A 19,631-nucleotide genomic window follows, 5' to 3' on the forward strand; every position below is an offset into this window, starting at 1 on the left:
GCTTGACGAATCATTCTATAGAGATGGCATTACTAGACTAGAACACCGCTATGAGAAATGTATCAGCCTTGGAGGAGATTATGTTTAGAAATAAAAAAAAAATTCTTAAAAACGTTGTTTTTCTTGGTCAGGCCGGAAACTTATCAATCCACCCTCGTATGTATCTTCACGGCGTATAATAAAGGTCGAATAGTTTCCAGTGCACTATGCTGCAATTTTAAACTTCGACTGTCAAAGTATCGCGGTCACGGCTGTATTACAATATTAATTTCAGTTTAATTATAGGACAATGTTAATTCGTATTGAGGTCCCGTTAATTTACTACTTTATTCACAGTGAAGTTCTGAAAGTGCGACAGATTAAATTACGGTCGAATGTTGTTTTTAACATTAATTTTTTTACAGTGTAGTAAAATAGGCTCATATTTTCTTGGACGAAAGTGGTTCAGAACTCTTCTAGAAAGCAACATATTCAAATCATTTCTACTTCAAAATACCTCCTGTAAAGGTGACGCATAACTCCGTGCATGAAAAAGGCTAAGAACTCTTCCAGACGACAGGAGATTCTGAATCATGTATCGGATAACGACTCTTGTAAAATTGTCTCATAACCTCTATGATTAAAAAAGGCCTAAAACTTCTACAGGAACCAGGCAGGTCAAAATCAGTTTTGGCCTTAGAACACCTCTTGCAATAGGTGATTATAACTCTATTGGAGAAAGTACATCAGGACTCTTCCCGAAATCAGGAGACTAAGTCACTTTATTCTCGGAACGCCTGTTGCCAAAGGAGCTCATAACTTCTATTATACTTAGAAGAGGCTCATAACTCCTCTTTTACAAGTATATCGTTAGTCCTCCGGTAAAAGCAGCTCAAAAATTTTCCAGAAATCATGATAGTCTCCGTTATTTTGAGCCAGACCTCGAAAGGAAAAATGGCTCCTAAGTCCTCTACCCTATTTATTGAGACCTTAATTTAATATAAAAATTTGAAAAACTTTCTTATAATTAAATTTAAAATCACTGAAAATACCCATTAATTTTCGATATTTCTTGAATTTCCTTACCTTGATTCGCACCATCATGTTTAGGTGTCCTTGGCTGTACTGCTCTATTACATCCCGCACATCGTAGGGTTTTCGAGCTTGCTGAAACTTTCTGCGCGCCACAAAGTACTTGATCTTCCTGATTGCTCTGATGGCATTTCGATGCGCCTCCGTTAACCTAAAAGCGGTACGGTTTTCATCAAAAAAAGATACATCAAAGCATTTTTTCAAAGATATATCCTCTTCCATTTGCTAATATTTTAATTTTTTTTTTAATATTAAAGAAGATAAACAACATTCTTTTGTATTTCTCAGGGCTACCACAGACTAATGTACCTGAAAAAATTCAAATAGTGACTAATTAAACAGTTTAACAGTTCAATAAAATAATTTAAAGGTGAAATTTTAATCTCATCACACAATTTCTAGAATAAATTTTACAAGTAATGTTCACAAAAATTTTGTTTCATTTTATCATAAGTTGAATAAACCTTTGACACTTTACTGCTTTTTTATGTTTAAAAACTTCACAATAAGAACTAGAAACCAGACAGTTTTAAATTTAAATAATTAAGATTTTACTATTGCAGACTTTGCATCCTGAAATGTTTGCAGAATAGAGTAAATATATGGCCATTTTCAAGTTAATAGGAGCATCGTAAGGGAATAAATACTTTTTAATTAAATGAATCAAGGTACTATATTCAATTCAATATGAATAAAATAGTTGAATTCTCACCAAAAAATTATCTATTAGCAACCAAACAGTTGCATCTTTAACCAGAAAAGATTAACTTTTTACCAGAAAAGAGAATAACTTTTAACTAAAAAGTTAATTTGCGACCCATAAAGCTAAATTTTCAACTGAAGGCTATTATTTTCAACTAATGAAAAACATGTCTACTAAAAGGGATACATTTTTATTAAAAAAGTTTAGTTTTTCAGTTAAACGGTTGGACGTTTTCGAAACTGTTTAACTTCTAATGCCGAAAAGATAAATTTCCCACAAAAAATATGATTGTCAATTAAGGCAGCTAAATCTTCAGCGAAAGAGTTGCATTTTGAAACAGAAAAAATTATTTTTCTACCTGCAGTAATGAATTTATAACGAAGAAGTCGAATTTTTCAAACTATTTGGTTAATAATTTATATAGAATGTTGAAAGTTCGTCTTTTTTAGTAAAAAATTATTCTTCTTGTTTGAAAACTCAACTGTGTGGTTAAACATGTATGTTTTTTGTTCAAAATGTATTTTCTAGGTTGAAAACTAATTGTTTTACCTGAAAATTTAACTATTTGATCACATATTTACTTTCTTGTTGAAACTAGTTTATATAGACAGATCGTCATTTTGGCTTGGAAATTCTACAATTTCGACGAAATTTCAATAACGTTGTAGAAAATTCAACAGTTTTGTAGAATATTTGCTTTTTAAATAAATTTTTTCGAATTTACACATTTATTTTTTGGGGTAAACACTAGTTCACTAAACTGAAAATTTAACTGTTTGATTCAACACTTTGTCACAACTGCGTCTGTTGAATAATTTGTTACCACTGCGTCAGTTGAATCTCGCGCTTCGCGATCGGATATTTATTCTTTACATTTGGAATGCTTGAATAAAACTTTATCAAAAACATCTCTTTCAGATGGCAGTATTCATATGCGTCTTCATATTCTGAATTGTCTACTTAATTCATCATACGTATAGTACTTAGTACTTAGTACTCGTATAGTCAAAGAATAAGTTTCTCAAAGCTCTGTAGGCTTTGAGGTACACATTCTTATCCTGACACCCTCACTACGCGCTTGATTTTCGAAAGATATTTGTAAACAGGTTTTGTCAAATCTGTTTTTTCGGAACTTAAACCGTTTTTCCACAAATTTTTTATTTTATTACTTTATTTTCAATGTTATTTTTCACGAAAAAAACAAAAAGTACGCGTCCTATCACAAAGTGATTCATAATGAATTTGTAGATCTTTTTTGGGATGACAAATTTTGTTGATTGATCTTTTTTCGTATTCTACATAGTTTGACCACAAAATGTAATTTTTGATTTTTCATTATTTTTTTCGTAATAAAATTTTGAATTTTCATATTGCCAAGAAAATATAAAAATTTGTTGACAGTCTCGTAGGGATTTTAAAAAGCAATGTTTTTTTTCTTGACTTTTTTTCATATCATGCGTTGTTTGGCTTAAAATTTTGAATTTTGGTTGATTAAAAAATTGGTTAAAATGCTATAATTCTGAGAATTTTCCTTTTGTCAAAAAAGTAATTAGGATAAATTGTTTGTCCACTTTTATACTATAAATATCCTTACATAGGATTTTCAAATTCAGAAAAAAGTGGTCGGAAAATTTTCAAAACACGCTCATTTTTTGAATTTTTATCAAAAACGACTGGTTAACGAACTCGTCCTTTATTTAGGACCTAAAACAAGTGTGCTGAAGATGGATTTGATCCGTTCATTTTTTCGAGAGTTATCGTGTTTATAGACGGACGGCCAGACGGACAGGCAGACATACAGACGCCATCGTAAAAACCTGATGTTCGGATTCAGGGGGTCTTGAAACGTGGAGATCCGTTGAAAAACTGTGGTGTCAAATTTTGGACAATTTTAATATTTTGTCAATCATAAATGAATAGAATGTAAAAATCTTTTTTAATTTAATCTTTAACTTTTTCATTTTTAGTTAAATGTTGATTTTCTTAGTTTAGAAATTAAATTGTTTCATTGGCAGCTTGTTAATTAGGAAGAAAATAAATCTTCATGGTTTAACATTTTTTAATTTGGTTATAAATTTATATATTTTGCTGAAAATTTCTTTTTCGGTTAAAACTGTGATTTTTTAGTTTGCAATTTCAATCTTTCCGTAGGTGAATTTAAGACTCAATAAGAACCACCTCTTCTTTTGTTTTCGATCAGATAATGCTTTTGCAGGATAATATACTTGGGCTTCAAATTCAGTGAACCTTGTTCGCTCGAGTAGATTCTCATCGAAATACTCACAATGTGGTTGATGTGGCGTCTGAAATGGTTTGATGAGAAAGATGATAGAAAAATCGATAGGATTATTCTGTCTAACAGATAACGTTTACAAAGGAAATTGAACCGATAATTTGTTCGTAGCCAATAGATATTTTTATAGATTACTATAAAATCTGTTGCCCTTAAAAAGTATTATACGTTTTATTTTATTTGTTTAAAAAATCAATTTTTTTCAAACTTTCTCTAAAAAAAGTAAATATCTCACGTGGAATCGAATTACAAGCTCAAAAAACATTTTTGTTCAATAATAATAATTATTATTATATATATTAATCTACGATTTATTTATTCTGTCCAAATTGAAGCTCGCGTTTTGCTAAAATGTAATCATGAGTTTAAATAAAGATTAAAAACTTTCGTCCAAAAAAATAAGCTATTGAATACGGATTAAAAAGATTTTGTTTAAAAAGTTATTTAATTTAAAGTAAATCGGCCAGAAATGTTTAGGTTACAATTTCACAAGTTGTAAAAATGGGCTTATGATAGAAATTAAAGATCGAATTTTCAATTTCACACAGAAATAAAAAACTGTTTTTAAGATATAGGGATGCTTAGTAAAAAAAATGTTGACACAAAGAAATTGTTCTATTTAAAAGTATCCGATTTGAAATCGTACCATTTTCCACGATTTTAGCATTATTAAATTTCAAAAGGTGACAAATTCAAATTCCAAATGAAAATGACACCAGAATAACAATTAATTCCTTCTTTTTTTGCACAAAAATAGCATTTCTTCCTTTGAAAAATCTATCGAGTCATTTTGAATATCACTTAATACAACATGATATAATGGATGCCTGATAAAAGTTCCTTTCATCTGGAAAAAATTGTTTTAATAAAATTTTAGCCCTAAAATCTTAAATTCGATGATATTTGTTATTGATTTTTTAATTTTGAAATGCTCGGTAAATACGTGCACTTTCTAATACTTGTTTCTGGAACTGTTTAAACTTTGCGGAATTTTTAGATTCCTAATTTCAAATTGCAGAATATTTAAGGAACACATGTTTAATTGAAAACGTTTTAGATTGAAGAATTAAAAAATGAAACACTTAAAAAATAAAATTTTAAATTCAAACTTTAGAAACTGAATAATTTTGAAAAGACATTTGAAATGAAACTGTTTCTAAGCTAAGTGTTCGAGAGTTCTCAATCTAAAACGCGGAAATTATATAAATTTAATATTTAAAACCTAAAACTTCAGAAAAAAAAGAAGTGAACTGATAATTTTCCCTTTTGCAGGTAAAGCCAACCATTCAAAATACCAAATTTCACACTGTTGAACCTCCTAAAAAGGTTAAAAATATAAAATTGCCTCTTCTTATTCAGAAAAGAATTAGAAATCAAGACTTCCTTTCTTACAATTTAAGAGCAAATTAAATGCCAATTTTTCTCCTTTCCAATTAAATAAAAATATTGCCTCTATCGATTCTGAAAAAGGTTGAAAATAAAAAATTCTTTCCTTTCATCATAAGAAAAGTTTAGAAAAAGTATCTCTCCGCTTCATCCTAATTAAAATATGTATTTATTAAAACGTTTAAGATAAAAAGACACCCTTCGACAATCGAGAAAAAATTATTTTAAAATAAATGTCTTCCGTTTACATTCAATAAAATTGAAAATTAGGCTTTTCAAACTCGAAAGAATTAATAATCAAACTCATAGAAAACTGAGTAATTTTATGTGATATCAAAAGGGTGATATTTGAAAGTACTGAACACCTTTTTTGATTAGAATTTTTTAAAATAATAGTTCTACCAGATCTATAAAATTAAAAAACATAAGGTAGTTGAGAAATAATAATCTACGCATGGGAGGGCTTTTCATTTTTGTTCGTATATGGTATTTTGGAGCGACTTAAATTTATACAAACAACTTTCAGAATTTTAATTTTTTTAATTTAAATTTTTCCCGAGTAAAAATTCTTCGTCTTGATTACGACTCGGTTTTGATTCCTCTAGAACCAAACCGAAGGGCCTATGACAAAGCCACCGAACGCGTCCTCGGATTGCGGATAGAGGGTCCCTGTACTAAAGGTTGCAGCTGAATATAATTACAAAAATAAATAGGCAGTCGCGGACAATTGTCCAGAGGTGGTCCCAAAGGAATTAACCCCCAAGCGGAGGTATGAAAACCGTGCAGAAAGCTGAATGGCACATGGGTGAGGTGTCTAGAACGGTGACTCTGGGATACCGGTCGACCTCTCAGAGTAGGCAGCCTTATCCATGCATGCGGGGCTCTACAAGGATGGACGAACCCCTTTCCTTAGCTTCTCGTGGGAACACAATGACAATACAAAACATAGTTGTAGTAAGTGCCGTTCAAAACAGAAAAACGCGCAGGGCTACCGACAATGGGTCGGCCAACAATGCCGATCGCTCTAGAGCTGGGGGAGGCAATGAAAATGGATTCAATGCGATGGATCGGTGGAATCTCGGAACCTTTAGGTGGACAAAGCGAATAAATCATGACTTGCTAGAGTGTAACGATGCGAAAGTGGCCTTTGAACGGGGTTACATGGCACGGCTGCATGTCAACAGAGAAAGAGAGGCGACACAAAGACTAACCGCGGGCAGGTATCCAATAAAGGAAGAGCGATGCTTAACGACCCGGAGAAACATCAACACCAAGGTTTCTCTCAAGCCTAATGATCTGGCTGAAATGGATGACGAGCTTCGTGGACATTGTGTATTATTCTGTATTATTGTGTGTATAATGCAGCGAGAGCTTTGGCCGATTAGAACCGTTAAACAAAATCAACGGTTCATCATAAGACCAAAAGACGCCAATTTTACCAACAACGTTCGAAAGTTCGCGCGCGAACCTCGGACCCGTTATCACACGCTTAACAAGTCAAAGCTGCTGACCTTCAGGCAGCACATTATTGAGAGAATACGGATACTATCTGCCGCTAAGAGAAGTCTAGAGCGGAGGGAGAGGTGGGTCAGAGAAAATCAACAGTTCCTCTCTGACCCATCTCGACTCTTCCAAGACCCTGCAGTAACTGTCTACGAAGTCTACGAAGTGCAGCATAGACTGGACGATGACTCAGAAAATATAAATTGCTTCAAGGAGCTGTGTGATGCCCTCATAACACCTCATCAAGAATGCCCACCCATCACTACCGAGGAGGTGAAAAAAAGTATTAACAGGGACGAAGAACTATTCCGCACCGGCACCAGATTGTATCAAAACCTTCTGGCGAAAGAAGTTTCCTTCAACCAATCAGCATTTGGCACGTATTTTCGCTTCATATTTAAAGTCTGAAGAGTCGATTCCGGAGTGGTTGGTGGAAGCACGCACAATACTCCTGCCGAAAATAGACAACTTAGCTGACCCGAAGAATTACAGGCCAATGACTTGTGTGAAAACACTGTGCATAGAGAGATTGATGCGGCTTTGGAAAACCAGATTTACTATCTCATCTGGAAAAAATCGCGTGACAACTAACAAGGTCACCTTTCAGAGAGGTGTCTTTCAGGGCGACACCATGAATTCACTCCTCTTTTGCCTTACATTATTGCCACTATTACTAGCACTTCGCCATTCCGACGGGTACTTGTGCGGCAAACCTGCAGATCGAAAGTACAAGGTCACTCATGTATTTTACATGGACGATCTTAAGATCTATGCTAAAAGCCGAGAGCAACTGCATCTAGCTCTGGGGATTGTCGAACGATACACTAAGGAAATTGGAATGGAATTTGGGTTAGACAAATGCGCCAAGGTTTATTTGAAGCGAGAAAAACTTAATGGAATCCCTGAAGATCCTGAACGCGTTGATAGAAGCGCCATGCGACACCTTTGCGCTGGAGAGACTGATGCATACCTGGGCGTGCCACAGAGCCGCATTCAGGATGTGACATCTATAAAGGATACTCTCCGAAACAGATACAAACGTCTCATCCGACAGATTTAGTCTTCCGAACTGTCGGCGAGGAACAAAGTATCTGCAATGAACATGCTTGCCGTCCCGGTACTACCCTATTCATTTGGAGTAGTTCCATGGACGAAGAACGAGCTCAGATCTCTTGATATTGGGACAAGAAGGGTTATGCACATGAACAAAAGCATGCATCTTTAGTCTTCCGTTCCGCGACTGTACATCTCACGCCGTCAAGGGGGTCGCGGAATATTGAGTCTTGAATGTCTTCACAACAGGATTATTCTGTGTACAGCACATAGAGTTGCAAATGGAAGAGATCCTCTTCTTAAAATGATCAGGAATCACGAGGAAGTGGGCAAAGGAGCATTTCTGTACAAAGAAGCGGAGGAGGCTGCTGAAGCACTCGGACTTGACTTCAGTATTAGGGATGAGCAAAATGCATCAAATCTAATCTATCTCGAGTACTCACTCCTGAAAGCCCGAATTAAGAAAGCACAAGAGAAAAACTTTCGTGAACAGCTCCTTGATAAGAGGATGCACGGTATCTTCCACAGAAATGTGAAGGATCAGTCAATGTCTTGTGATCTAACGTTTGCTTTCCTTAAATCGCCCGGATGGAAGTCTGGTACGAAGGGTTTCATTTCTGCATGCCAAGAGGGTGTCATTTCCACCTTAACATACCGTTGCCACATTTTGAGCCAAGACATTCCCGATGATAGCTGCAGGGCGTGCCATGCACAGCCCGAGCATTTAGCTCACATACTATCTAGTTGTCCAACTCACGCGGGAACGACCTACATTCAAAGGCGCAATGCGGCACTAAGAGTGCTTTATTACCATCTCTGTCACTCCTACGGCATTAACCTTAATATAGCTCCCCTAAATGCTCCTAGGGAAATTGAGTCAATTGTCGAGAATGGGAAGTGCCGCATATACTGGAACTTTATATTCTCGACAATTGTTTCTGTTGCTCACTCCAGGCCTGACATGGTTCTTCTTGACTTCGAGAAGCGAACCATGTTTGTTATCGAATTTTCGGCACCAGCTGACAAAAACATCATAACCAAGGAGAATGAAAAGAAAGAGAGGTATCGAGATCTTATATGGGAGTTGCAACGATTGTACCCGGAATATTCTGTTAAATTGATCGTCCTCATCATCGGCGCTCTTGGAGGTGCCAAGCTTTAACTTGCTAATGGCCTAAAAAGCATCCCTGCGTGTCAACAATATGCTAGAACACTTGCGGGAAAAATGCAGAAGGCGGTTGTCCTGGGGTCGCTCCGTCTTCTTAGGGTCCACGAGGCTTTTGCTGGATCGTCGTATTGATTCCTTTACAGACTGTAACCACTTATCTCACGTTCGTGAGACGTGGTTGTGGCTGAAATTTTACCACGATTTCGCTGGAAGCGTGTGCAATTTTCTAGATTAGCACCCGCTCCCGGCGAAATCCTGCGGTTGTCCTTATGACAAATTTTTAATTATATATATATATATATATATATATATATTTCCGGATTTTGATTTCTATTATACTTGTTTGACGAGGATACCGAAAATCTTGTTTGTTTTTTATGTATTTCTAACGGCTTAGGAGATCCTTCTAGAAAGTTACAACTTTAATCTGGTGGCAGAAAATTCTATAGGGCTATACTCTTTAAGACCTAAAGATTCTGAATTCTTAAATAAAAATAACTAATTTGTACGGCTTGACAGAAAGGTATGGCAATAAATAGTTAATAAAAAATGCATAATATAGAGTAATAGTAGAGTGAGAGAAGTATAAAACCGAAGACCTTGGATAATAACAGTGCTCAAATGAAGAGCTTTACATAATGAATTTGTGAAGCTCCTCGCCTGAGGTGCTTGCTAGAGAGATTGGTCAGCGACCTGAGTTGGAATAGTTTTGTGGAACGACGTCTTATTTACATAAGTAACACGGGTATTCTAGATAATTCTACAAACCTACAAACACTCACCTCAACCCCTTATACGGCCTCGTACACTATACTATCGCACTTTTTTCATATGAACTCCCGGATCCCCGACTGAAACCGAGTGAGTCACGCTTAACCCGACAGGGTTTTTCTTAATGTTATAATAATAAAATAGAATTGTTTCATTTGCAACGTTATAAATTAAAATTTATTCAATATATTTTTTTTTTGTCTAAACTCTTTTAATTTGAAATGAATAATTATGAATGATCGAATATTAATTAATTATTTTCGAAACATGTTTTGAACTTCATAAAAAAAATTTGGTCTAATGTTGGAGGTCCTAACTGTCTGTTTATTTAATGAAAGGAAATAAAAATCGAGAGACATAAATACGCTTGGCGTGTGCATTTGTTGTTAGTCTGTAATGAAACAAAATTGAGACTTTAGACTCAACATTTCAACTGGTCCAGGTGGTAAGGTTCTATTTCAGAGCGACCTGCCAAGGAAAAACTTTTTCATTTGACCCCACTAGATAAAACCTTATAGTTTGGACAGTTCAATTAACTCGTCCTGAAAAAATATTCTTTACAAGTGTAAGTTACATTTGGGAACAATTTGCATAAAAATTTGAGCCAAAAAAAGAGGCTGAAAAAATGATGAAAGGAAGGTAGAAGATGGACCATTTTCGAATTGTAGATGAAAATGTAGGCCGCTAGGAGTAATGTAGTGCCAGAGAGCACTTATGCTGCATCAAACAAAGAAGCTTCAAGAGCAGGCACAAAGTTGCTTTATTGCGTGCCGGGAACTAGTTTTTTAAATCTGGTAGCAAACTTCACAGCCTAATATGCTTTCAAAACAGGAGAAGCAGGGCGATTTTTAACAAAAATATGGCAATAAATACTTTTCAAACAAATTAATGTAGGGACTATGTGGAATTCAAAACGAAACAGTTTACATTTCTAATATTTACAAAAAAGGATAAATTTTCACTGATTAGTTACATAAATGAAAAATAATTAGTAAATTATAAATTTACAACCAAATAGTTGACATTTTGAGAAAAAAAGATGAATGTTTTGCAATGAAGTTTAATTTTTAACCAAATAGTTGAATTTACAAGATAGATATATGAATTTTCAAACCGAAAACACAAATTTTTAACCTTAGAGTTGGATTTTCAATCAAGATATAATTTTTAGTCAAAAGGATAAAAGATGCTACCAAGTAATTGCATTCTCAATACAAAAAGATCAATTTTTTAACGAAACAGTGGAATTTCCTACTCTAAACTATCTTTTTTTCACAAAAAATTCCTTTTGAACCAAAACAAATTAAGCTTAAAAGATTAAAAGCATTAAATGTTTAAACTTTGAAGCAAAATATATGAATTTTCAAGAAAAAAGTCGAATTTTGAACAAAACCCTTAAAGTTCGAATCTGAAAAAATGAATTTTCAAAGATAAAAGACTAGTAAATATAGATAACCTTAGGTGACCGATGCTCTATATTTGGTAAAAAACTAGTTATCAACAAAAGAGTTGAACTTTTAACGGAAAGTATTTATTTAGTCAAGAAAGAAACAAAACATAACCACATTGTTGAATTTTTAACTCACGAATAAAATATTTTCACGAAAGAGCAGAATTTTAAATTCGAAAATATGAATTCTAAACATAAAAGTTAATTTTTAAACAAAAAAGTTAATTTTTAAACTAGAAAATTAATTGGAGATCAAATGGATGCATTTTCAACATTTTTAGTTTACTACTCAGTTGCATTGTAACCAGATAGTTGAACTTTTATACAAAATTGGCGAATTTTCAACAAAAAGTTGTATTTTCAAACAAAAAAATTCCATTTCAAGCAAGAAAAAAATATACCAGATTGTTAAGTTTTCACCCGAAAAGACGAATATTAATTTTGGACATAGAAAATTAATTTTTTTATTAAAAATACAAAACAAGAAAAAAATATACCAGATTGTTAAATTTTCACCCGAAAAGAGGAATATTAATTTTGGACATAGAAAAATAATTTTTCTATTAAAAATACAAATTTTGTACAAAATAAATGTGTGGCTCAAAACGTATTTAAAATTTCCATTAAATAGATCAATTTTTAACAAGAAATTAAATTTGTATTTAATAAAATTAATCATGAACCAAGAAACGATTTTTTAATCAAAGATATGAACAACAAAACTGATTAATATTTAATAGAGAAGTTTAAAAACCAAAGCCGATTAATTTGTTAATAAAAAGTTGATTTTTAACCGACAGAAAAATTTTTCAAACAAAAAGACACAAGACTTTCTGACATCACTGATTGCGTTTCAACAGGAACACGAATTTTTGTCAAGTTTTTAGACCAGATATATTTAAAGTGGATCTTTAGGCGGCGATAGCCACTTTCTGGTACAGAAATGGCAAAAATGAGTTTATACAAGTATTATAGAGTGTTCACTACTGCGCAATGTAAGGCTGCACGCGAAATATTTGGAACAAAATTACAGCTTTAAGTAGTAAACTGCAAAACGAGTAAAATTTGCACAATCGGGAGCTTCGTTTTTCTACTTGTTTGTTGTGTTTCTAAAACTTTTTATTTAGCCATTCAGTGTTCATTGTTACATTATGTATATGTATGATTTAGGTGTTCCCTAAGAATTAATTGCGTTTAGGAAAAGCAAAAATCATCATTTCCATTTTCAGGATTATTTGATGAATTTCAACATTTCCCAATACTAGTTTAGAGCTTCTGAATAAATTAATTATAATTTTTTCCAGCAATTGTGTTAAAATAAACAGCAGTCTAAGATTTTTCAATTATTTTGAATATTTATAAAGTGACTTTAGTCTGTCATTCAATTTGAAGTCATGTACGAGCACTACAAAAATAAATGGAATAATACTTCTAATTTTTAGAAACAAATAATAAAAAGAAATGCAGAGTTTAAGCTATTTTTAAAAGTTTGTGGTACTTTTTCCAAAATTTTTTTTAATAGATTTGATCGTGATATTCAGAAGCAGTAAAGTGACATCTTATAAAAAGTGTGATTGTTGTAAACGAATGACATGGAGACATTTGCTGTTTGTCCAATTTTTGAAATATGAGATACATTTCCCTTGTAAATTTGTTTCAGTTTACTTTTCAATAATAATCCAAAATAGTGAATTGACATATTATGAAAAATGTAATGGTTATAAAAAAATATTCAATGTAAATCCATTGCAAGTTCTGTGCAGGATCTTAACAGGATCTACTTGTCGAAACCTTCTTGGTGATAACTTTTTATTTCTGTTTGAAGGTCTTTTTCTTCTTCATTTAAAGTCAATCAAGTATTTAAGCAATTCAATCCAATCAACCGATTAAAAGAAATTACAAAAAAAAAATACCTTCAGCTTTAACAAAATTCAGAACCAGAGAATTCGTTTATGTTATTTATAAACAATCACATTTTTTATTTATGCTGATATCATTTTTTCCAACAATTAAATTTCTCATTAATTGTCAATGTTTCATTTGGGGATATCATTGGAAACACAATCGAAACAAGTTTATAAAAAAAAGTACCTCAAACTTGAAAAAATTCCAAAAAAACCGAATTTATTTATAGACGATTGACAACAATTTCCAAAGAAAGTACCTACAAATTTCAAAACTTGTACAAACACCGAATTTGTTTATGCTATTTGTTTATTACAATAACATTTTTCATTAAATGTCAATGCTCTGCTCCAGAATATCATTGGCAACCCAGTCGAAATGAATTTCCAACACACAAACAAACTTTAAAACATTGCCTAGACTCTGCAGTTTTTTATTACTTCTTTGTAACAGTGACTCATACACTTCCATTTACTTGTATTATGTTTGTTTATGACTTCAGAGTCAATTACAGACAAACATCTCTTTATAAATATTTGAAACATTTATAAAACCTCAGACTACTGTTTTAAACAATATAATTGTTAATAGCAAAATCTTGAGTGTACTAAAATTTTAGACCCTTACCTCACTGACACAAATCAAATATAGAAATAAACATTATTAAACTGAATAAAGAGGTTTGGAATCACAAAAACAAATTTGACACATTCTTCCCTGCTATAGCCAGTTAAAGTTCAATGATCAATACTTTTAATAACAGAAATTGACAAAAATTTGTATTCTTTTTGATACACAATCAACTAATTTGTTATGATTCGCTTCAAGAAACATCTTATATGTTACTTTAAATACCCTTCATAATAGTGGATAATATTGATGAGTCTAAAAAAATATGAAGCCATCATAACTACAACCTAAACGCTCAGCAGCAGGTCAACACGTCATCATCTCAATCATCTCAAGATGACATCAGTGACTGAGGTCATCACAAATTGTTTTGTGTTTAACATGTGCTTTTAATTAAACAAAGAATTGCGCTATTATACCGAGTTAGTCGGTCGCCACTGATTTTCGCTGATTGGTCATTCGCCTATCTCCGAATAATGTAATAATAGATATTTCAAACAAAAAAATATTTGAATTTGAAGTAAGAAGCAGTTGAATTTACCATAAAAACACCTATGAAAAAAAGTATTTCTAAGTGTTTGCTCTAATGATTAACACTACTTCTTTTTCATTAGTGAAGATGAATTTTTCAACAAAATAATTGAATCGTCAACAAAAGAAGTGTAATTTTCAACCAAAAAGTTGTATTTTTGACCAAAGAAGTCTAATTTTCTACCAATAGAGATGAATTTTTAAACCGAAAAAACAGAGTTTCAAACAAATAATTGGATTTACAACTGAAAGGGATCACTTTCTAACAAAATTGTTGAATTTTCAACAAAGCCTTTGGTTCAAAAATTTAATCATCACGAAGAATCAACTGAGAAAAAAAAATAAATAGGACTAAAAATACAGGATCTATACATTACTAATAAAAATATTATGTCAGGGTGGCCTAAATCCTAATATTTAAAATTCCTCAACTTTTTCCTCACCAATTTCTCATTTTTCATATTGAATATTTTTTAAACGTAACAAAATAGTTGCAAACAGAAATTTAAATATTATTTTGTTTATCATTACAAGCTAATATTATATAATAATCAAATAATATGGGCAGTCATCGTGGCTGAGATGGTATCGTGATTGTCTCATGTTCTAACACTTTGTTATAAGCCACAGCTCAAAAATAAGAAACACCTAACGACTTTTGAATTCGTGCCCGTACAGCACCGCTTGAAAATTTTCTTCAAATTTTCAACTGTACAGTTTTAACTGCACGGAAAGAGTATAAACTCTTTCTCTCTTTTCTCTGTCCCCTTACTTCCACTTCAAAAACTCGAGAAAGTTTCCTTCTTTAATTTTTATGAGTTTCAATTGAATTTTCATATTTCATTCGTTATCTTCAAACCCTCATCAAGTTTGAAAGATATTTTTGAAATTTGGAACTTCTTTTTTTTATCAGGAGGTCAGTCTGGAAATATTTTTATCTGACTAGAATATACTCGAAGTTGCCTAAATGTACCTGAAAATTGTAATGTTCGCGCGGATTACTTTTTCCTAGCTTAGATTTTAAATTAGCATAATTTTTAGTATTTTCACCTATTATTTATATATATCATGTACCTGAATTATAAGGAAATATATGCAAATATATTTATTTAAATTTAAGAAAATACAGAAATATAATTTTTCTAATACTCTTACTTCGAGTTTTTACATTCTACATAATTTTATACGCATTTTTTTCCGTGTTTCTTTATATATAATTACTTTCAATATTAACATATATAAGTATAAGTTGATTATATAAAAACTAGGCTTAATTAATTTTCTAAATTTGCGTTTAACTATTCTTGCATGTTTTGGCAAGCTTCTCATTATTTTCCATTATCATTTAGGGATTAATTTTTAAATTTTTTTTTAAATTTTAATATGCGAGACGTTCCGTTCAAGTATTTTATATATTTATTACAAATTTTAGGTTTTTGTAGGAATATTTAGAATTTAAACTTAGATTCAGGCGCTGGCGCGTGGAGAATCGGTGCCATGGATTTCTCCCCGCTTCTTGTTTCTCGCCTCTCTTCTTTCGAACCGGCCAATCAGAAGCTGGGCCTGACCCTCTCTCCTAGAAGAAAGCGCCTTCAACGGCCCGCGGCCTGCGCTGCCGACACCGGCAAGTAGTTGATCTCCAAGCACCACCCGCTACAGACGAGCCGCTATCTCTGTACGGGGCTTGGAACTTTTCTTGTGAAAATAAAACTGTGTGTACCGAAGTTCGTGATTCTTTTTTTTGTAAAAAAAAAGAAAAGAAAGAATGAAAGAGGACCTGAATGCTGCTCCAGAATTACAGCACTGCAGAAACAAAAATTTCCAGCAGCTACACTCTTCCGCTGATAATTATATCATTAGGAAAGGTCGTTCGTTTGTTCTTAAGATCCAGGGATTTTCATTTCTCTCGCTTCGCTTGCTTTCCACACTCTTCAGGGTATACTATCTTCTTTATTTTGTTTTATTTATTTTTTAATTTTATTTTATCCTTACTATGTTAATACTACCTCTTTGTGTTTGTTTTGTGTTTCTTTGAATACTTTTAACTGATTTGAACAGGATCTTTAGAAACTGGACAATCAGGTCGAGGTTTATTTGTTTAATCTTCCTACCAAATACGTATTATTCTTTCTCATTTGATTTCGTGCCACTGCTTAAATATTTGTCGTATTTTCTGTGTGTGTGTGTGTTTATCTGCATACTTTGAACTGATTTAAACGGACCCCTGAGGAACCGGATATACAGGCCGATGTTTAATTGTCGCATTTTTCCACATATCTTACTGTCTTAATTTCATGTTATTGCCCTCGTTTAATTCTGTGCATATTTTGAGTTTGATATTTTGCTATTTGTTCATTATTTCCTACGTGCCGTGATGTTTATTATTATTTCAAATTACCGTGTATTGCTTTTCTGTTGGTACCATTTTGAGATTTATATCAGTCTCCTCGATTTATTTCGGCAGTGTCTAAATTCGTTTTGATTAATGGGATATATCGAAATTTCGGGATTGTCATCTTCAACGTTCTTCTTTTTCTGTTATAATGTGTATGTCTCGTCTTTAGATGCGGACAGCCAATTCGGACTCCTTTTCTGTTTCCGCCGGCGCCGGAAGGCGAATCTTCCTCGCGGTTTATCGTGCCCGTTGCGAATTAAATCCAAGCATCCCTCGGTCAAATCTCGAAAATCAAGGGGTTCAAAAACCCAAAAAGAAACGTCTGGGACAGGGCTCCCGACAGCACCTTCGTCGCCGTGAGCAGAAAGCTGCCGCCCTATCACTCGCGAACGAACACATCTGATTAGACCTCTCGAGCCATTTGTTTATAATTTTCGTTCCGTTCCTACCCTCCCCACGTTGCCGGATTTCAACGACGGTGCCAGAAACAATGCTAAGCTCGCTAATCGTTTGCCTCTTTCACATCTGAAGTTATCAGAGAAACCTTTTCGCCCGATTGAAATCCCGGAACTTATTTTCACACCAATAAAAGAGCTGCCCCCACCCACTGAACTCCTCGCCGATGATGAGTTTTTTATCCCCGTATGCAGTTCGCCGGAGAAATTCTTCGTCACTCCAACCAAGTCGGTAAGGCGAAATCTGGAATTCTGAACTCGATATACATTCCACCATCCAACTCATAAGAGTGGATACTATCTTTCTCAAAACAAAAAAAAACGATACATGTAGCTCGGCCAGCCATACCGCTTACGATTTGCGTAGTCGGCCATAGCGTCACTTATTCAACATCTGTCTCCCCCCCCCATATCTTGACTATCACTTTTGAGTTTAGTTCCAAAAAAAAGAGGAAAAGAAAATAATTATTTTTTTTACCCTGGGGAAAATATCAAATTTAGCCTTGGCAACTACGCTGGCGGGGGTTTGATTCCCGAAACAAGAAGTGAGGCTTGGATGTGTTTTCAAAAAACGTTGCTTTTGTCCCTTGGTATTCTATCCCACAGATAACCTGCAGTTTACATGTAACTCTCCAGTACAGTCGCTAATAACCCTGGAAGTTGATCGACTATAAATATTCAATTACTTAAAGAAAATTAAAGAACACAATAATACAGGACGTGAGTATTAAACGGCGGCATTAGCTTTGTGCTGATTTTTGACTCATCAAGATTTTGAATGTTACACGGAGAAAACTGGAAGATCAGTTTGGCCATATAGATGTGCAGACAGACTATATCGGAGAGCCGACTATAAGACAGCTGTTGAAGGTGGCGAAAGCGACTGTCCCTAGAAGGTATTGTGTATGATTCAAAAATAAATCGAAGCCAGAAAGTTTTATTGAGAATTTAGATTGAATATACTTGGATTCTTTTATAAAGATCTGTACGTACTAAATATTGATCCTGGTTATCCAGGTGTAAAAAATACATCTTCTGCGAAGAAATTCGGCTGATAATTGAAATGTTATTTACCAGTATGGTTTTAAAACGATCTCGTACTAAAAATTAATCCTATTTGACCAGGCATAAAAATTATATCTTCTCTGAGGAAATACGTTTGCGAATTGAAATGTTATAGACTCGAATTCTTTTATAAGGACCTCGTCGTAATGAAACTTGATCCTGGTAGTCCACGTATTAAAAAAAACATCTCCGAGAAAACTTGTTTGAGAATAAGAAGGTTATATACCAGGATGCTTTTAAAACGATCTCGTCATACTGCAAATTAATTTTGGTAGTCCAGGTATTAAAAATACATCTTCTCCGAGGAAATTCGGTTGAGAATTGAAATCTTAAATTCCCGGATGCCTTTAAAATATTCTCGTGGTACTAAAAATTAATTTTAGTAGTCCAAGCATAAAAAATACATCTTCTGCAAAGAAGTTTGGTTAAAAATTGAAATTCAATATACCTAGATAATAATAAACAGGTTTCACACTAAAAATTGATATTGGTTGCCCAGGTATTCAAAATACAGAATAAAGGGCGCCTTTTATAATTAAAGTGCTTCTATTTAGTTACGTAGTAGATTCCTGCATATCCGACATAACTATAACAGATCTTTACATAGAGGGAAAAAAGCGATGTTATGCGTCTCCGCAAATAGTTAATTATAAATATAGTAAGATGTACAAAACTGTCATACTTCAGACCAAGTGAAATGTTATTTACTTGGTCTGACGTATGTCAGTTTGAACATCTTACTATATTTATAAGTTCTTTACTTGCACTTTATTCGAAAAACCATTCGAACACGTGGCTGACATTTTTTTTCTATTTTCAGAGAGTGTAACAGCATGCGCTGTTTTGGAACAAGTATGTCAGGGCGCTAGCACCCTATTACTAAGTAATTACCAGTTAATAGTTTTAAGAGCGGTAAACATTTGAAATAATTAAAATGATACAAGACATTCAGTATATTTTGAAATTTAAATAGATCATTATTATGAGAAAGAATAATGATAAATTATGATTGACAATAGGAAATTACATGACAACTCCTCTCTGTACCTCGAATTAATTACTTCTAATAGCTAGTTGTAAAGGATCAGAAGTTAGCATTTAAATAGCTATGTACAATCAGATAGATCTATATATACATATGTATATATGGTTCTACGAGGGTAGTTCAATAAGTCCTTAGAATGACCAACAAATGGCGCGCGAATCGCTCCAAATCATCTGTTTTCAGTCAGCACCACTCCCGACTAGATAT

General features: G+C 33.4%; 1 protein-coding gene across 1 annotated transcript in view; it reads right to left on the minus strand.

The window, feature by feature from the left end:
- The window catches only part of LOC117173443 (potassium voltage-gated channel subfamily KQT member 1-like), a 302,430-nt gene that overhangs the window by 30,965 nt on the left and 251,834 nt on the right, over positions 1 to 19,631 (minus strand). Inside the window, exon 12 of the mRNA XM_033362018.1 lies at positions 1,066 to 1,222. Within this exon, the coding sequence (XP_033217909.1) occupies positions 1,066 to 1,222 (157 nt within the window). The remainder of the gene's footprint in view (positions 1 to 1,065; positions 1,223 to 19,631) is intronic.

This window comes from Belonocnema kinseyi, chromosome 5 (assembly GCF_010883055.1).
Source record: "Belonocnema kinseyi isolate 2016_QV_RU_SX_M_011 chromosome 5, B_treatae_v1, whole genome shotgun sequence".
NCBI lineage: Eukaryota > Metazoa > Arthropoda > Insecta > Hymenoptera > Cynipidae > Belonocnema > Belonocnema kinseyi.